This window comes from Populus euphratica, unplaced genomic scaffold (genome assembly GCF_000495115.2).
Source record: "Populus euphratica unplaced genomic scaffold, PopEup_1.0 scaffold245.1, whole genome shotgun sequence".
NCBI lineage: Eukaryota > Viridiplantae > Streptophyta > Magnoliopsida > Malpighiales > Salicaceae > Populus > Populus euphratica.
Window position 1 is genome coordinate 66,989 of NW_011500127.1, and position 20,239 is coordinate 87,227.

A 20,239-nucleotide genomic window follows, 5' to 3' on the forward strand; every position below is an offset into this window, starting at 1 on the left:
GTACTAAAAACATGTTTATGACAATTTAAGACTGAGATTAAAAAAAAATAAAGAAAATATTTTTTGAATAATTTTTAAATAATTTTTTACCATTTCATAACAAAAAAATAAAAAAAAAGGTGGTAGATGTTGGTCCATTTAGATTATTATTTTATCTCGTGATAATAACTACTATCTTATGAATGCCTTGGAACAAAGTTGAAAAAAGAAAAGGAAATATGTACTTGAAAATGGGTTCTAATAATCTCTCTTTTAAACTACATGGCATAAGGTGGTAGATGTTGGTCCATTTAGATGTGATGGACATGCGAAGCATCACACCTGGACTCGCTTAATCCACCAATTAAGCTTGTTGTAGGTAGGGCCTATGTAGAGAGGTTCGCAAAGGCCCAGCCATCCTCCTCCTCTTTAGATCCGTTTGTTTCACCTAAAATATTTTATCTAGATTTTTATGTATTTATTCTAAAAAAACAAATTAATTAATATAAAATTTTACATCAATATTTTTAAATTATAAAATTTTATAAATAATAATTCACTTATAATATTACCCAACTATTTTAACTATTATCTTTATTTCATTACCATCACAATCTCTTCACTGCTATTTCTTTTTTTAATCGACGCTATATCACCATTCTCCTCCTCCACCACGACCTCAACCACCTATCTAACTCCACCATTATTGTATCACCATCACTATCTCATCATCACAATAATGATCTTCTTCTTCTTCTTTCCCACCATCACTATCTCATCATCACAATAATTATCTTCTTCTTCTTTTTTACCATCATTATCATGTCATTATCGCCACCCCATCATCTTTTTCACCTCTATGATCACCACGAACATGTCACCATCGCCACCACCATGTTTACTTACAATTAATAATTTGTTATTTTTTCGATTAAGAAACTCTCGTGGGTGGAAAACTTGGATGAAAACATGAATGAGAAATTGAACTAAGAACCCGTGGTGATTTAAATGGGGAAGATCAAAGTGAGGAATTCTTATTAATAGGCAGGAAACTTAAATGAGGAAATTGTTTTCTTGGGAATCAAGAGCTAGTTGAAGGGGAGGAAATTGTTTTCTTGGGAATCAAGAGGTAGTTGAAGGGTTGAGGTTTTCCCATTATTAATTAATTATTCAGTGAAAAATGGTCGACATTTTCAGCTAAAAGTCCCAGAATCTTGATGTACGGAGAAAACTATGCTGCTCGCTTTGTCCATGGAATGAGCACATGATGTTCTCATCTTTACAATGATTGACCTAGCCCTAGTTTCTCATTAAAACCCATCCACTACCCTTTGTTTCTTTGCACACACTATCTCTTCTTGTTGGTTCGTGCTAACTATCTGCATCATCTCATAGTCAACAATCAAATCCATAAATGGTGTGCCCAGCTCGACACCTATCAATGTCCACATTGTTGAGTGTAATGCTAAGGAAAAACATTAGCTTTCTTCAAGATCTTGCGCTCCTCTTGCTGGATGTCATCTTGCTTTCTGTGTCAGCTATCCGATACAACTCTGCCTTGCACTCTAGGCATTCTAACACTGCAGTTTTCCGCAGGTACTCCCTTGCGCCATCAATGGCTGTTCGACATGATCGTTGGTTGCTTCTCTAGCTACCCTTTCCTCTTTCTGTATCGCTGTTAATTAATTTTATGTTTTTCAATTATTGTTCGATTGATGGTGGTTCTGTAATCCACTTCAAAATCGATGGATAATATTAATAATAATAATTTCGAAATTTGATTTGAACGTGGAGTATTGAAAGAGCATTTTCCGTCCGACCTGCCGCTGGCACAAGCTAGGTGTCCAAAAAACCAACCTCGAGCTAAACCAGTTTTATGTAGCTGGTCCGGTAAAAACTTATTCAGTTAATTCAATCAAAATCTTTTAAAAGATTTGTTGTTATTAAGATTAAAATTTTTAACCATAAATTTTTTATTATTCATCTCGTGATGTAATTAAAATATTTTTTAATAAATCTCTTAAAATTTTAATAATACTATCTTATTTAGTTATTTTTCAAAATAAAATTTACCATCTTAAAAAAAATATTATTTAAATATCTCTTTAAATGGGCAAAACTTATGCTCTTGAGTAACATAAAAACTAAAAGGAAAAACACATCTTAAAATTAAGGAAACTAGACTGAAAATTGAGGTGAGTGCAATTTTTTTTTTTTGTGTAAAATTATGTAACAAAATAAAAATATTTCTTCAAACTCCTTTCATAATGAATTTTGACTAATATAGAATTAATTCTTGCTATTATCAATCTTCATTACCGGTTATAAAATTAAATTATACATAATAACTTTAACTTTAAACCAGAAGTTTTCTGTGTTGAATAAAACTAATTAAGTTGATAAAAAAGATTGCTTAGACTTTTTATTTTTATTTATTAGTTAGAATAATTAATGGGCTTACAATAATTTTTTTTATGAGCTAAAAAGCTAGTAAACCAAATCCCAAGCTCAAAATATATATTGACAAAAAATTAATTCTTCATTTAGGTTTATTGTAAAAATATATTTTATAAGAAATCTAAATTTAGGACCTGAGATCCGAGTAAACTAGTGTGATTTAAGTTCAAAATTCACTTTGTTCAGGTCATATCTCTCTAAACACTTTTGTTTTCTTTGAGTTTAATTTTAATTCTTTAACTTTCTATTATATAAATTATAAAAAATACTTATATATATATATATATTCGGAATGGCTTTCCTTCGCGAATTATATAAATTATAAAAAATACTTATATTTGGAATGGCTTTCCTTCGTGACAAGAATGGCGCGACAGTCGATCTTTAAGCCGCTTCCTCGCCTCAAAACCATAGTTATTAAACCTGATCCAGAGATTGACCCGGTTAAGGGGTCGGGTTTCAGGTTTTAGGGGTCAACCCGGAAAAATAAAAAAAAAATAAAGTTTTAATATTTCATATAAAAAAATCTATATAAATATAAATTATACATATTATAAATAATGAAATTTAAAAGAATATTTTTTTAAAAAATTTATCCTACATTGAAAAGATAATTTTTTTTTTTGGAACATATAGTATTTATACTAATAAGTTTCAAATTCCATATTGAAAAAACATAATTTTTTTCTTGAAAATATATAGTATTTATACTAATAAGTTTCAAATCTCACATTGAAAAAACATGATTTTTTTCATGGGAGCATAGAGTATATATATGAAAGGGTTTCAAATCCCACATTGAAAAAATATTTTATAAAAACATGTCAATCAAATATTTTCTCGGTTTAATTTTTCATCCATCCACAATTTAATTTAATAATTGATAGATAAAAAAAAATTACTTGCAATTAATAATTTGAAACACTTTTCTGCTTAAAAAAATTCTCATGGGTGGAGAAATTGATTGAAAATTTAAATGAATTTAAATTGATTAAAAATTTAAATTAAAAATTCATGATGATTTACTGCCAAAATTTGGTTACTATCCATGGATTATTTTGCAGGTATTTAGATACTAATTTTATTAAATTAAATTAAATTTATTAATGGAATTATGTATTATACATGATCAATAAAAAACTTATCGTCGATGGTTTTTATTCTGTTAGTTATTATGTCAATAATATAATTATTGATATATTTATAGATGAAAAAATTTTACTATATTATCCGGTCAGTAATTCTATCAAGAATATGACATATTACCAATAAAAAATACATTTTACAATTTTTTCATGATTGATTTCAAATTATCAATTAAAACAATCCATTGGTGTTTTATATATTATGAGTGACAAATTCATGCAATTTGTTTTCAATTATTTGGAACTCTTTAATAGATCTGTAATGATCAATGACTAAGTTATTTAATACTAAGTTATTTAATTGTTTTTGAACTCTAGGAAACTCTTCGAAGTGCTTAGTGCTTAGTTCGTTAGTAATTTTATATGTATTTTTTTAAATAATAAAACAAACAAAACAAAACAAACTTAAAAGAAATAAAACTAAAACAAAAAACCACATATTTATTACTAATTTTAAAAATTATCAGCTTGAATATAATTTTTTTAGAGCATAAAGATTTTTAAAATAATTCAATTTTGAAAAATAATTCAATTTGTGGATTCGGCTTCTCTCATGTTATAGGGAAAAAGATATAGATGAATTTTAATGATTTGTAAGAGTAACTATTGCGTGATTCATGGTTTTAGATGGTGAAATAAGTCATAGAAAATGCATTCTGCTCTTCTAAATGAATTCAAGTGGAGTACAATTGGGATTTGTTAAGGAGATTACCAGGGATTTTCCAAACAAAGAAAGAAACATTCATGCAAATTATTATTGAAGTAAGAACCCAAAGAGAGGTTCCCAAGAGACAACGAGCGGTTGACTCATCGTTAAACTTTGTCCTAGCAAATTATTCAAGGTACAAACCTATTTATGCATTCATTGTTTTTCACTCACAATGAAAAGCACATGATCAACCAGTAGGACCAGCTTGTGACCAGCTTGTGAATGACCCAATAGACATCTATATCTACATTATAGCTGTAGACTTCACATCTTTGACATTGTGTAATCCATCGCATCCACAAGGAAATCTGCAACCAAAAGGGTACACAAGATGATAAGAATGGCAGCCAAGCTGGTAATATATAGTAGATAATGGTCGTCTCCGAGAGAAACGAAAAAGCCGTACCTGCATCTTCTTTAGTAAAGCATAGCGGAGGTGTAATTCTAAAAACGTTGCCATAGAATCCGCCTTTCCCAATCAAGACCCCCAGTTCTGTGATGACAAAAAAGGCCTGTTAGTGACTAGAAGTTGGCTCAAGAGGTTAGCAGGACGATGGGATGAGAGGGATATCTACCTTTCATCTGCTCCATTACATGCAGAGTTTCAGCCTTTGCTGGAGTTTTCTGTTGGCGGTCAGTTACAAGTTCAACACCAAGCATCAATCCTTTTCCCCTCACATCTCCAATGACTGCAGACAATTATGGAAAAAGCAACCATTGATAATAATATAAAGAGCAAATACCACCAGAAGAGTTCTCAACAACCGTATTGCTTAACTGCTGATGTCGAAAATAAAACCTTTAAAAAACTTAAATATAGTTAAAAATTAAGGTATTTAATCATATGAGGATGTGTTATTTCAAAACTGCACATTAGACATATCAGAAAATGCAAGGTGTTTTCCAAAAGTCAATAATTGTTTATATATATTAACATCAATAATCAAAACTACCAGAAAACACTAAAAAAATACATCAATTTGATGCCTTTTCATGCAAAACACACTTTTAAAACGTTCCCAAACATAGGTAGAAGTACAAAGTCAAACAGCATAAAGAGAGGTGTTTTTTTTACTTAATTCAGGTTGAGGTTTAATGATCATTAACAGAATAACATGTGAGGCAACTTACTTTCATATTTATCCTTGAGTTCAGTCAGTCTCTTTTTCAGATGGGACCCCACAACTAGTGCATTTTCCTGAAGATTGTCTTTCTCGATCACTTTTAAAACTGCCAGACCTGCAGCGGTACATAAAGGATTTCCTCCAAATGTGTTGAAGTAACTCCGACGAGTCAAGACTTCTGCAATTTCAGGGGTGGTCACCACAGCACCAAGAGGAATGCCATTCCCAATCCCCTGCGAGTGTCAATAAGGAAAAATAAGTTGACACGTAAACCCAGCTTCTTATGCGAGGAAAGGTAGGCATACTGAGAAATCTATGAGGCAAATCTGTATGTATCCAATGGGACTTGTCTAAAGATGTGCCTAAAGAATTGTAATGACAAGTAACAAGAAAACCTGGCATGAAAGACGAACATCTAAGACCAGGAATTGAAGATATGATCATCCAAATACAATTGCCAACGTAGGAAGCAGCTGTTTTTGTATTTTCCAGCCAAAGAAAGGAAGGCAATGCCTGAACCAAACAGGGGAGGACTAACCTTTGCCATTGTCACAATGTCAGGAACAACACCCTGGGCCTCAAATCCCCAGAAATGACTCCCCGTGCGTCCAAAACCAGCCTGAACCTCATCAGCAATACAAAGGCCTCCTGCTTTCTTGATACTTTTATAAGCCGCAGGCAAGTAATCTGGGGCCAATTCTATAATTCCTCCCACTCCCTACCACAGAAAATATTTCTGATAAGCATGCTCAATGGTGTCTCGCCAAGGATAATACGATGTTAATCAATAAAGTGCTCAATGGTGTCTCGCCAAGGATAATAAGATGTTAATCAATAAAAATCAGCGTAGATGATGATCACCTGGATAGCTTCAGATATAAATCCAGCAACATGACCAGAAGTCCCAAAGTCAATAATATCTTGGACATCTTTTGCATACTTTTCTCCATCTGAACCAAATACTCCTCTGTATGGATCTGGGTTCAATGCATGATGGACTCCACTCTGTTCACAAAATGGAATTTGCAATTACAATTTATGATGAATACTGACATGTAAATGGTTAGGCATGGCAAGCATAGATTTGAACAGCACATTATTTGTGGTTAAGTTCTTCCCAGAAACCACAAAGTGACAGAGAACATTACAATAAAACCAGCACTTTCGCAATACTCCCTTCAACAAGGCTCTGACAGGACAATGGCCTCAACTTTCTGGGGAAAGTGGATTAGTGGATGGATGACAAAAGCAAGCTGTATTGGTAACTTCAGAACTTGAAAGAACAATCTCCACAAAAAAAATCTGCTCTTTCTCCACATTATCAGAAGTTATGAAGTAACAAATTATACATCCCAAGACCATTGATAAGTTACTCACAAACAGGAACATTGAAAGTGAAGAACAAATTTAATACAATTAATTATATTAAAGACATCCAATAATTCAAGCTTGTGGACCCTACATTTCCATTTATCAATATTTCCTTTCATCTCTCCTATATAACCAAACATCACCCCTTTTGTTTCTCCTTTCCACTAACCTTTATTTCTATATTCTTAAAAAAAAAAAAAAAATACAAAATCCTTTATTTTTCTTAACCAAAAATTGCCAAGCACACACCCCCTTGACAGCTTCCTAATATTACTACTAGTCCACAGTCACCGCCTAACTTCACATTGAATTGACTCCATAAAGCTTGGGGTCATCATATTGGATTTTTCAAAGAAACAAACAACATTCAACCATAAAAAAGCCCATAATTTTTCAAGAAGATTTACCTGAATAACATTAAATTTCCAAAGAGACTGTGCTGTAGCCCCCATAGTCCCAGCTGCATTCCCATGATAAGCATTCCTCAACGATATTATATCTTGACAACCCGTATACAATCTTGCGATCATCAACGCTAGTTCATTCGCCTCCGTCCCCGAATTCGTAAAAAACACCACCTATACATCAAAACCATACGCCAATGCGGGCGCTAACTAGTTTAGCTGGAAAATCTATTAAAAAAAACCAAAATTCCCATTGAAAGAAAAACAAATTGAACCCATGAGTTTTTTTTTTAATTTACTTTAAGGTTTCCAGGCATTTTGGAGGCCAAGGCCTCGGCGAAATCAGCAATGGCATGATTGAGGTAAAGAACAGTAGAGTGCTGTATACGGTTGACTTGTTTGACAATCGCATCAACCACGTCAGGATGACAATGACCGCAACACACCGTAGCAATACCTCCAAAACCATCAAGGTATCTACGGCCGTTCTCATCGAATAGATACTGCATCTTTCCATCAACCACGTTTAACTGCAAAGAATTCAACAGTATATTCCATCAAAATCAATCTTCAATATTCTTAGATTAAAAAAAAACATAGAAAAAGACAAGAATCCCATGTGGGACATCAGCCGAGCCCACGATTTCTGCTTCAACTAGCAGTTCTGCCCGAGATTTATCACGAGAAAACATAAAAGAAGAGGAATGATAGGGTGTAGTGAAGACTCACAGGTTTACTGAAGAAGTGAAACAAAGAAGGGCTGAGATATTGTTTGCGTTTAGCCAATATTTGGTCGGCGGAAGGACCGGTGTAAGGAGAAGGGGAATAATCGAATGGGGGTAGTTTGGGAACAGGGATATCATTATCATGAACGGAGGAGGATTGTTTTTGGGCAAGTTGAGAGAAGCAGCGATGAGAACGCGGAGAATTTGCTGACGACGACAATACCCTTTTGGTTATAAATCTCTGCATCTTGCTTAGCTGCTGTTTCTAATTGTAAATCCCCTCTCTGTCTCTCTGGTTTCTTGATAGAAACTTGGATGCGAGAGAGATGGAGATTGGTTAAGAGGAGGGGACGGAGCGGAGCATTATATAGGAGGGAGGGAGGGAGGGACGGAGGGAGGAATTATGTGCATGTATGGTGGTTTTTTTGTCATACTGAGGAAAATGAAAATATCAAAGGTTAATGGAGATCTTTTTTATGAAATTCATTACAAGGATAGCCAATGGCAAGTATATTGTTGGATTGTGTTTGACATTATTATAGTTTTTTAAATTATAAAATATTTTTAATAAAATAAATTTTATAAAAATATTATATTAAAAGATTTTCTTATCACATACGTTAATACAATACCAAACAGCCATGTGTCCATATAAAAAAATACTATTTAAATAAATTTATAAATAGAATTTAACTCTTGCTTGCGATGAAATTCCAGTAAAAAATATTATGATATTTATATTGACATCAAAAGATATTATCAGTATGTGTAGAAATCAAAAACTTTTTTAGTTTTTAAAGTTTTTTTATTTTAAAAATATTAATATAATATATATTTTTATTTTTTTAAATTTATTTTTAACATTAGCATATAAAAAAAACCTGAAAACTCAAAAAATTGAAGCAATGAAAAGTAATAATAATAAAAACTTTCAAAACATAACAGTAATTTTCATTTTAACATATCCATAAATGGAATTTAATTGCTAGTCATTACCGGAAAAAAATGCAGGTAAAAATATTATGCTTTTAATATTCATATTAAAAATATATTATAGTATTTATACTGAAATTAATTAAAGCTTAAAATATATTCGTTAATTGAGCTAATTCAATGTAAATAAATCGCTTCATTTGAAAGTCATTGACTCGGAGTTATTATTGAAATCTCAGATTAAATGAGTTTTTTAGTTTATCATTTCAAGCAGCTCATTGGGACCCACAATGCATGAAACTGGAAATATGATATTCCGTGATTCAATTTATTTTGAAGGAAAAATAGATAAAACAATATGAGTCAAAAATAGAGAGTGGAAAATTATTATAAGGTGTGAGTGGGAATAATTAGATTATTCTTTTTATAAGTGTCATTTTCCTTCTTTTTACTTCGTTTTATTTATTTATTTTTCCAAAATGGACCTTGTAACTACAATTTATTTAATTATTCTTCAATTACCATAACATATTTACATGAGATATTTGTGTATCACATGGTCGAATAAATTTTAATTTTTTTGGAAGATCTTCATCTATTATTTGTATTTATTTATTTTCTCAAAATGGACCATGACAATTGTGATATTTTGCTATAGTTATTTAGGGAAATTAATTTTCATAAAATTAACAATATTATCCTTTCAGTATATTTAGTTAGTTCCGTTTATTAATGGTGATGTTATGATATTAATTTGTCCCAAGATAATTGGTGGTTTGCTTCCAGACTTCACTTATAATTAAAAATAAATAAATAAATCCCATTTTACTGCTTGGGTAATAAACGAAGGTGAGATTCTTATCTTTTCTTTTTAATATGAAAAATCGGGATTAATTTTAGCATCCTAACTCTCAAGTCATTTGTAATTAAAGAATATTTTCACACAAGAAATATTAAACATAAAAAACAATAAAAAAAACTCGAAGAATATATTCAAGCTATTTTCTTTATGATTTTGGAGTATAATTCCTTTATATATCTTATTAATCCAACGATCATATATACATGTATAAATAGATACATCTTATTAATCCAACGATCATATATACATATATAAATAGATACATTAAATTAAATTAAATTAAATGCTAAGATATCCCAGCAATTTAATTGATTGAGAAATGTTGATAATATGTCAATACATACCCATGCCATTAGTAAAATATAAACACCGTTGAAGTGAAGAAATAATTAATAATTAATAAAATGAACTAAAAATAAGTAAAGTGTAAACATGGAAGTCCAAAGGGGTGCCATGCACGATGTAACACTGATGGGGACGTAGAGTAGAGTGCGCAGCGCGCACCTAACACAAGTTCCACGTGTAAGCCGTGCCGTAAAAACAAATTAGGAGCATGCCCAGAATATTGAGCGGAGAAACCCAGTTTGGGACTCACAGCCAGGAAGCATTCTGACCGTCCAATATTTACAGAGAAAATCATGAAAGTCAAATTGATTTTATGTTGGCTAAGGTTAGTATCAGTAAGTTTGTTGTTATGATGATTTCGTGTTAAAATTCAATGAAAGGTTATGAAAAAAGACTTTTTTTTTGTTAATATATCAATTAAACTAATATCATTAAATCATAAGTTAACTTGATGATTTATTCATCCAATTTTTAATTTTAATTATTTTAAATTAAATTATATAAAAATTAATTAAGTGAGTTAATTGATTTAAATTTCTTTTGAGATCAACATGTTTTAGCTTTTTAATTTTTTTTAAAAATAATGTAATTTTAAATTAACCTACATAGTTTTTTTTTTAAAAAAAATGAAAAGAGTGTAAGGAGGTGCAAAACATTAAAATAAAAAAATAGTTATTTGTTTATCTCACACATTAAAATAAAAAAAAATAAAAACTAAAAATATAATTTTTAATATTTAGCTTTTTATTTAACTTTCCCGTTGGATATGCTATAAGAAGGTGCAAAACATATGCAATAGTCATTGATTTTTAATGAGGTGATGTTTTGGTTAGGTTTCTTTCACCTTTCAGAATCATTTTTTCGTGGTGGGCTTTTCTTAGCAATAAAGTCGGTTTCTCTCCCAATGAAAAATCCATATAAATTTGGACCATTAATTCTAGCAAAACTGGCCAATACAATGTTCATGTGCCATGAAAGTGGTGACACAGCATCAAGTATCACAGTTATTTTGGTGTCCATTCACTCCACGTAACACCACTTGATATATAAAGATGACATGAGTCTCATCATCGACTAATTCCTATTTTCAATCTAAGACAATTTTATTCAATGCATTATACAATTTGATATTATCTAGTTAGATTGGATTTTTCTTGTAAATAAAAAAAATCTAATAAAAATTAAATATAGAGACAAATAAAGCTCGATACCTTATCAAACTCTCATTTATTTTTTAATTTTGTAAAAAAAATGAAAAGAGTGTAAGGAGGTGCAAAACATTAAAATAAAAAAATAGTTATTTGTTTATCTCACACATTAAAATAAAAAAAATAAAAACTAAAAATATAATTTTTAATATTTAGCTTTTTATTTAACTTTCCCGTTGGATATGCTATAAGAAGGTGCAAAACATATGCAATAGTCATTGATTTTTAATGAGGTGATGTTTTGGTTAGGTTTCTTTCACCTTTCAGAATCATTTTTTCGTGGTGGGCTTTTCTTAGCAATAAAGTCGGTTTCTCTCCCAATGAAAAATCCATATAAATTTGGACCATTAATTCTAGCAAAACTGGCCAATACAATGTTCATGTGCCATGAAAGTGGTGACGCAGCCATCAAGTATCACAGTTATTTTGGTGTCCATTCACTCCACGTAACACCACTTGATATATAAAGATGACATGAGTCTCATCATCGACTAATTCCTATTTTCAATCTAAGACAATTTTATTCAATGCATTATACAATTTGATATTATCTAGTTAGATTGGATTTTTCTTGTAAATAAAAAAAATCTAATAAAAATTAAATATAGAGACAAATAAGGCTTGATACATGATCAAACTCTCATTTGTTTTTTTTTTTTTAATTTTTAATTTTATTTTAGAGTTGTAATTTCTTTTTTAATGTAATGAATGGACTACTATGTTATTATTCATGAATGATTTCTTTCTTGTTCCATACATGAATTTGAAATTTAAACTTTATTTTATGATTTGTAAATAAAAATATAGTTTGTTTTTAAGTTTAAATTTTAAAAAATAAAATTTAAAATTTATTAATACCTGCGAAGTAAAGAAAGTCTTTCACAATCTCAATTACCTTAAGTTGAAAACAAAATCTCTCATGGATAATTATCAAGTCAAATGATGGTAAAATTTGATAAATTGTGGTGTTTCCATCAAAAAATAATGATCTACATAGATTAAGAATACGATCTCATATATCTAATAAGATAAATATAAGGTTTAATGTATTTAACCTTGCTTTGGGATCAATTACTTGTAGTGATTATGCTTGGGGGTATGATAAAGAAAAAATTCATTGATAAATATAGGGTTTAAATATGTATCTAACCTCGTTTTGTGACCAACAAGATAAATATAGGATTTAATGTATTTAACCTTGTTTTGGAATCAATTACTTGTAGTGATTATGCTTGGGGGTATGATAAAGGAAAAACTTAGGGTTTAAACATGTATCTAACCATGTTTTGTGACCAACAAGATAAATATAAAGTTTAATGTATTTAACCTTGTTTTGAGATCAATTACTTGTAGTGATTATGCATGTTGGGGGTATGATAAAGGAAAAACTCATTAATAAATATAGGGTTTAAATATGTATCTAACCTTGTTTTGTGACCAATTATTTATAGTGATCTTATATGTTGCGGGTATGATAGGACTTTAATTACAAGAAATTAGAGATAAAATTGAGAAGAAATATAAGATTTAATGTATATTTAGGACTAATTACTTTTAGTGATCATGCATGCTAGGAGTATGATAGGACCTTTAATTAAATATCAGCCATATGGTGCTCAAGAGCAATAAACAATGCAAGTTTGTGGTTATTGCTTGAAGTCACAAAGGGAATGCTACGTAATTAAAATTACAACAATGTATATTTTTTACAGGACAATGATGAAATTTATGATCCAAGAACTAGAGAACAAAATGGCTTTCAACATCGGATGATGACATCTTGTATGTTTTGCCTGGTAGGATTTCCACATCCCTCTTGTTAATGTCATCACATTAAAAGCCTACAAGAAATCAAAGCTTTATGTTGATGTTACTTTTGGCTCGTTTGCTATTGTGTTTCCATAACCATAGTTTGCATTTAAAATCATGTTTTTTTTAAAAAAAAAAAACATTAAATTTTAATGTTCTTCAAATCAAAATTAAATGTGTGTTCGAAGTTTTTGTAATTATTATTTGAAAAAATTATAAATTACACTTTTTTTAATTATTATTTTTTAAAATCCAATATTGATTAACCAAACATTTTCACATAGTTATAATAATATGTATAACACAACACTACCAAATAAACAAGCTTAAGAATATTTTTTTTTACAAGATGCATTGTGCTATGTACATTATTAACAAACATAATAATATAAATGTATTAAGGTTTCAAAACCATAATTTTAAAGGAGATATTAAACATCTATTTTTGACTTAACCTATGTTTTTTTTTTCTTTTTCAATTTAACCATGCTATCAAACCAAAATGGTAGTTAGAGTATACTCTTTCCTTTAGAAGGGCAATAATTGAACGAGAAGAGCCTCTTCTTGAAAGATGCCTGCATACAGACACACGAGTTGATGTGAAAGGTTAGCAATACATCCACCATGGACGATATAATAAAGGCCACCTATGCCAACTAAATGCTGCAAAGAGATGGTACAATGAGATAGTACAATGAGGCCTCTGTCGTTGTGAGATAGCCAAATTAGATAATAGTTTTGAGTTGTGCTAAAAATTACTTTTGATTGAATTATTGCCCTTGTTATAATTATAATAGTAATTCTTAAGGATGTAAAAGCTACAGTATTTGATTATTTTTTAATTTTAAAAATCATATTAATATGTTGATATTAGAAATAAAAAAAATATTATTTTAATATTTTTTTAAATATTTTAAAAAATAACCTTTAACCCTTAGTGTTTCCTAATAACCTTTAGCATGACAATATATTAAAAGCTAAATTTTCAACCCTTAGCATGACAATATATTAAAGGCTATTTTTTTTATTTATAAAAAGGGTAAGGATACATTATAAGTATAAAAAAGGAGAGAAAATAAATAATTAAATTATTAATAATGATTGAGGAGACAAACTAAGAATTAATATAGCTATACAAGCCGGCATGACTTGGAGGTTACGTATCCGACTTCTTTTACTAAAATAGATTTAATTACTTCAATTTATTAAGTTATAGTTTAAGATTCCTCTGTCCTTTATATATATATAGGAATCTTGGTGAGACAACTAGGCATGGCTATCCAAGACTTGTTCATTCATATCTGCCATTTTGCTTGCTAAATTTGACAGGAGTCAACAATCTCAGGTGCAAAACTGTGTAGAATATGAATTTATACAGTCTATACCGGTAAATCAAGGACTAAAATTTGCTACAGATGAAAAGGTAAGACTTGCAGTCCGCTAAGGGTAGATGAGAGGGGAAACATGTCCAGAATGTGAAGCACAGGTTAAGGTTGAAGGTTTTCAGTACTGTCTGAATGTTAGATTGAGACGGCCAGGACGAAGCCTGGTTTCTTCGATTAAAGCCTTGGGGGCAGAATTTGGGATTACAGATGTTACGCCATGAAATATATGTCTAGACCTGCCACCAAATATCAATACGTCTCCTGATTCCAATACAACTTTATCTGCTTTGTTCACATCCCTCTGATCCCCATAGAGAAATTCTGCAGAATCCCCTACTGAGAAGGAGACAACAGGCAATCCTTTGTCAAGAGTCTCTGAGCTTTCATCACGATCCTACAAATGTAAAAGCCGAGATGAGTGTAAATATTGCTATTAAAATGAAGATAAATAACATGAGAATAACTAATCTCTTATTTAGTATAAAATAAAAATAATAAAGATTTAATTTAAAACATAAATGGTTACATAAATTAATTATGCTATGATTTATGCCTCCAACTTAATTTACAAATAGACTCAATGAAGAGCTAGAAAGATTATCAGAAGCAAGAACATGATCTTCAATGAGAAAGTTTCGTACAAAGACAAATTGAGTGTGGAAACAGATATGGATGATTCGGATACAAGTCCACAAAAATTTGTAAGTGTGGAAACAGATATGAATGATTCGGATACAAGTTCACAAAAATTTGAATTCATAAGATTAGAAAGGCTTTTTGATGTTACCAAGCAAAACAAAAATCAAGAGCCTTTACAAGAAAATTCAAGCATATCTGTATCTACTACTACACAGGAAGATACGAAGCCAAGTGAACCTATTGTTTATGTTCGCAGGTCTTCAAGGACTATGAAACCCCTACAACAGTTCACACTTCTACTGAATTATATTTTGCTGACAAATAGTGATGAACCACAAACTTATGAAGAATTATTATAAAATGAAAACTCAAGCAAGTGGTAGTTAGCTATGAAGGATGAGATGAATTTTTTCTTAAAGAACAAGACTTGGGAGCTAACCACACTACCTGAAGTGAGTTTACAGAGTAAAGACTAATCATGATTGAAGCAAACAATTCAAGGCAAGACTTGTTGTAAAAGGGTTTCAGCAAAAGAAAGGGATTGACTATTCTGAGATATTTTGTGAAGCTCATAACAATCAGAGTTGTTCTGGGGATAGTTGCTGTAGAAAATTTACATCTTAAACAACTAGATGTAAAAACAATATTTCTTCATGGTGACTTGGAGGAAGACATTTATATGCAACAACCAGAAAGATTTGCAATACAAGGAAAGGAGAACCAAGTTTGCAAGCTAAAGAGAAGTCTATACGGTTTAAAGCAAGCTCCAAGACAGTGGTTAAAGAAGTTTGACAACTTCATGTGTAGTTCGGGGTACACAAGATGCTAAGCTGATCATTGCTGCTGTGTCAAATATTTTAACAACTCCTACATCATTCTACTATTATATGTGAATGATATGCTGATTGCAGGATCCAACATTGAGGAGATTGACAAGTTGAAACAACAGTTGTCAAAACAATTTGAAATGAAAAATCTGGGAGCTGCTAAACAAATACTTGGTATGAGAATCATCAGAGATAAAAACAAAGGTATCCTAAAGCTTTCATAAATAGAGTATATCAAGAAGGTTCTCAACAAGTTTAATATGGATAATGCTAAACCAGTAAGCACACCTTTGAAAAATCATTTTAAGCTCAGCAAAGACCAGTCACTAAAAACTGAGCTAGAAGGTGGATACATGGATAAGATTTCATATGCCTCAGCTACCGGCTCTTTGATGTATGCTATAGTTTGTACTAGACCAGATATTGCCTCTGCAGTGGGAGTTGTAAGTCAATATATGAGTAATCCTAGAAAGCAGCATTGGAAGGCAGTAAAATAGATCATGATATGCTTAAAAGGTTCCTCGGATACTTGTCTTACCTTTACAGCTAATGTTTGAAACTTGAAGGGTTTATAGACACTGATCTAACAGGAGATAGTGATAGCATAAAGAGTACTATAGGATATGTATACACCCTAGGAGGCATTGTTGTTTCCTGAAGTCCTACCTTACAAAAGATCATCGCTTTTTCAACAACAGAAACTGATTATGTTGATGTGCTCTTTCAACAACAGAAACTGATTATATTGATGTCTTAGAATCTGCAAAAGAGATTGTATTGCTACAGAGTTTTCGTCTTAGAATCTGCAAAAGAGATTATATTGCTACAGAGTTTTCTAAAAGAATTAGGCAAGAAGAATGGAAAAGTTACTATGTATCGCGACAATTAGAGTGCAATCTTCCTTACCAAGAATTTAGCATTTCACTTCAAGACTAAACACATTCAGATCAAATATCACTTCATCCAATAATTGCTAGACGATGAGCAACTAATGCCAGAAAAGATCTGTGGAAGCAAAAATCCAATTGACAGTTAATCAAAGGAGTTACACTTGATAAACTGAAGTTGTGTAAAACTTCGGTTGGTCTTTAAGGATAAAGATAATTTCATTATTTGTCTCCAAGTGAGAGATTGTTTGTAAAGTGGAGATGAACTAATCTCCCACTTAACACAAGATAAAGGCTTAATTTAAGACATAAATGATGGTATAAATCATGCCATGATTTATACTCCCGCTCCTAGCTTAGTCTATAAATAGACTCAATGAAGAGCTGGGTAGTGTAGAGAGAGCAGAAGAAAGTAGAGAGAGCAAAAGAAGATAGAGAGAGCTTGAGTAATAGTGAGTTGAGTAGAGAAGAGTGTTTTCTACTCCTTGTTTGTATTGTTTCTTTGATTGATTAGTACAAACTAATAACTCTGTGAAGTAGACAAGTTGTTGAATCACATAAATTTGTATATTTGATTAGTGGAATTTCCCAACAAATATTGCCTCAATGCCCTTTTTGATGTTCATATATACAATAAAAAAGAATATCTTAAAAGGTTTTTGACAATGCTCATGCATTGCTAGTAATGAAATTGCAAAATTGGCAATTCTTTTTCTGCACAGAGCCTTCTATAGTTCTTTTCTTACTTAAAAATTGAGCCTTCTATATTTCTCCTCTTACTTAAAAACTGACTAACCAAATTGACATAACCAGGGTGCTGGACACATGAACAAACTGATGCAGAAAGAAATTCAAGACTTTGTGTTTCAACCAGAGCTTTTTTAAGTACTTAGCATTACCACCAAATGAGCCTCTCATGGCTTGAGATGTGTGAAAGAAAAAGGATGATGCAACCTTTTTTGAATATTATACCTCAACTAACAAATCATCGTAAATTCTCTCTCTAAAAATTCAGTCCAGAAAATTTAAACAAAACTCAATTGTGTTATAGTACAAATTCACCAAAAAATCATGGAATCTTTTACAATCTCAAACAATCCTAGGACTTTCACTAACTTTTTCATGTCAATGAAGAATGATGCATGCTCAAAGCCTGGAAATTTGAGAATATAAACTTATCACTGAAAAATAATTATAATAAAATAAAAACCTCAATCTCTGTGCTCAAAGTTCATGTAAGAGGATAAAGTAACATATAACAGTTAACTACATACCTGATGGAGCCCAAGACGCCCGGTGGTTGTGTAGAAGTTCACAATGCATATGTCTGGAGACATCGCAGGAAGCATGTCTTCCACATTGCTTAATGTACAGTCCTTTCCTAGAAGACCATGCGCATCTTGAATTGCTGTTTCAACCAACTGATTAAATTCACGAGGAATACAAGGAGGCTTACAACCGTCAGCTGGGCTTTGATCTTCATATTTTCTTGTCTCAGGATCCCAGTTCAAACCAAGACACATCATCTGCAGACGAAGCTTTGCTCCATTTTTGTAACCAGGCCTATAAAATCCCCCAGGGCCCAGACCAATTTCTCGGCAAGTCTTCACCATTTCAATCTGAAAAATAATAATAGCTTCAAACTTGAGTAATATGCACCAATTGATGTGTGAAAAAAAAAAAAAAACGTGTACAAAGATCTTACTCTTAATGAATGAATATTGAATGTGAATCAATTTTACATTTTCTTCTTGTCATCCACCAATTGATGTTCATGGTCAGACAATTGCATTTTCATCAGAGTCGGTTGATCAATATTGAGAACGCCCTAATGCAGATAAATGCTGATCAAGTCCAACTTATTGTCAAACAATACAGACGGCTAGAACATGCTTCTCATCATGGTTGCAATCAAAATCCAAAAGCACTTATTAGACAAGTAAAAGACATCATAGTTTTCAATTGCCAATTCTAAACTACAAAAGTAAAAGCTAGCTATAAATTAAGCAGTGCATGAACACTAAGAAGCACCTGATCACCGAGGGAAATATAACGTTTTAGAAGAACCATCCCAGGCCGCAACACTCCTTGTCCACCACTCTCTTCAATGGGATGTTCAACATTTTCCTGATTTTCCTCCATTTCCTGCAAGGACTTCAAAACAGCAGAATCTCTACTCCCAGAAAGGCAGATATCAAATGGTGCAACATGATTGGCACCTTCGTCAGGCTTGCAACAACTCTGGCCAGATTTAGATCTTTTAACACGAACAGGAATGTTCTTGTTCCCGAATTTCGATGAGTTACCATCCCCACTCCTCTGCTCTGATCGAAGATCAATTTTACTTCTCCTTTTACCGAAACTTCCATGTCCAACACCTAAACTATCGCTACTAGTTTCCACGGCACCCCTACATTCTCTCCAATCAATACAATTAGGAGAAGGCCTCAACTTGATGCCAGCTCCCCCTGCAAAATCTCAACCTTTTTAATGTCTAATTACCCAAAAAAATAATCATTTTTTTCTTCTAATTATCATATTTTTTTGTCTACATGACATTTCTCCTTCTTTTACATATCAAGAATCGATACATAATCCATTCAATCCAATTTTTGGGTTGTTATCCACATTTTTATAGGTTCCTAAGAAAAAATCAACCTTCCTCAATTCTTAAACCTTAATCATGAAAACCCATGTGCTAATTACAGAACAAAGGCAATATTGTCTATATAAAGACAAGCTTTACAGAACATAATCAGAAAAAACATCAATGTTCAGTTTAGAATTTAAGAAAATATATATAAAGACTTGTAGAATTAGCTCTACCGGGGATTGAATCTTCACTGGCGCTGTCTTTTCCACTATTCATCTTTCTGATTGAGAGAAGCCCAGAGCAAATTTGGCGGGAAATGTAGGGCACAGGCACTGGTGATGTCAATAGTCGGAAAGTATTTGCTTCAATTAGACGGTACATAAAGACCATGAGTGCTGGTTTGGCTCAGCAAGTATCCACCAGCAGCCAGACAGGAATCTGGTAAAGTGGAAGCGGACCTGTACCGGAGCACTTAATGTTTGGTAAGGTAGCGTAAATTTTATTATTTTAAAATTTTAAATTATTTTGATGTAATATATTAAAAACATTTTTTTTAAAATAAAATAATTTATTTTAAAATATTATTATAATTTCTTATTTTAAAATATTTTAATTTTTAAATATTATTATAATTTCAAACAAATTTGTACAATAAAAAACTCCCTTCCCTCTTCGATCTTCAGCTTTACTATTAATATATATTTTAATATTATTATTTTTTAGTTGTTTGTAAATATATTAAAATAATATATATTTATATTTTTAAGATTTATTTTTAAAAAAATATTAAAAAATTAATTTAAAATAAAAAAATATTTTTAAAATATAAAAATAAAC

General features: G+C 31.2%; 2 protein-coding genes across 2 annotated transcripts in view; both read right to left on the minus strand.

Annotated features, from left to right (window-relative positions):
* Positions 1 to 4,299: 4,299 nt before the first annotated feature.
* On the minus strand, positions 4,300 to 8,268 carry LOC105110289 (alanine--glyoxylate aminotransferase 2 homolog 2, mitochondrial-like). Its single transcript, XM_011005279.1, has 9 exons — positions 7,919 to 8,268; positions 7,489 to 7,719; positions 7,193 to 7,363; positions 6,276 to 6,419; positions 5,953 to 6,132; positions 5,422 to 5,647; positions 4,866 to 4,979; positions 4,697 to 4,783; positions 4,300 to 4,598 (listed from the first exon to the last, which is right to left on the minus strand). Exons 1-9 carry the CDS (start codon positions 8,159 to 8,161, stop codon positions 4,555 to 4,557), a joined length of 1,440 nt encoding a protein of 479 aa, XP_011003581.1. The 5' UTR covers positions 8,162 to 8,268; the 3' UTR covers positions 4,300 to 4,554.
* A 6,061-nt stretch (positions 8,269 to 14,329) lies between these two features.
* LOC105110292 (2-oxoglutarate-dependent dioxygenase family protein) overlaps positions 14,330 to 20,239 on the minus strand; it is a 9,549-nt gene continuing 3,639 nt past the window's right edge. The window contains exons 2-5 of the mRNA XM_011005284.1: positions 19,636 to 19,860; positions 18,841 to 19,277; positions 18,084 to 18,428; positions 14,330 to 14,850 (exon numbers count right to left, since the gene is read on the minus strand). Of these exons, the coding sequence (XP_011003586.1) occupies positions 14,575 to 14,850; positions 18,084 to 18,428; positions 18,841 to 19,277; positions 19,636 to 19,792 (1,215 nt within the window). The 5' untranslated portion in view covers positions 19,793 to 19,860 and the 3' untranslated portion in view covers positions 14,330 to 14,574. The remainder of the gene's footprint in view (positions 14,851 to 18,083; positions 18,429 to 18,840; positions 19,278 to 19,635; positions 19,861 to 20,239) is intronic.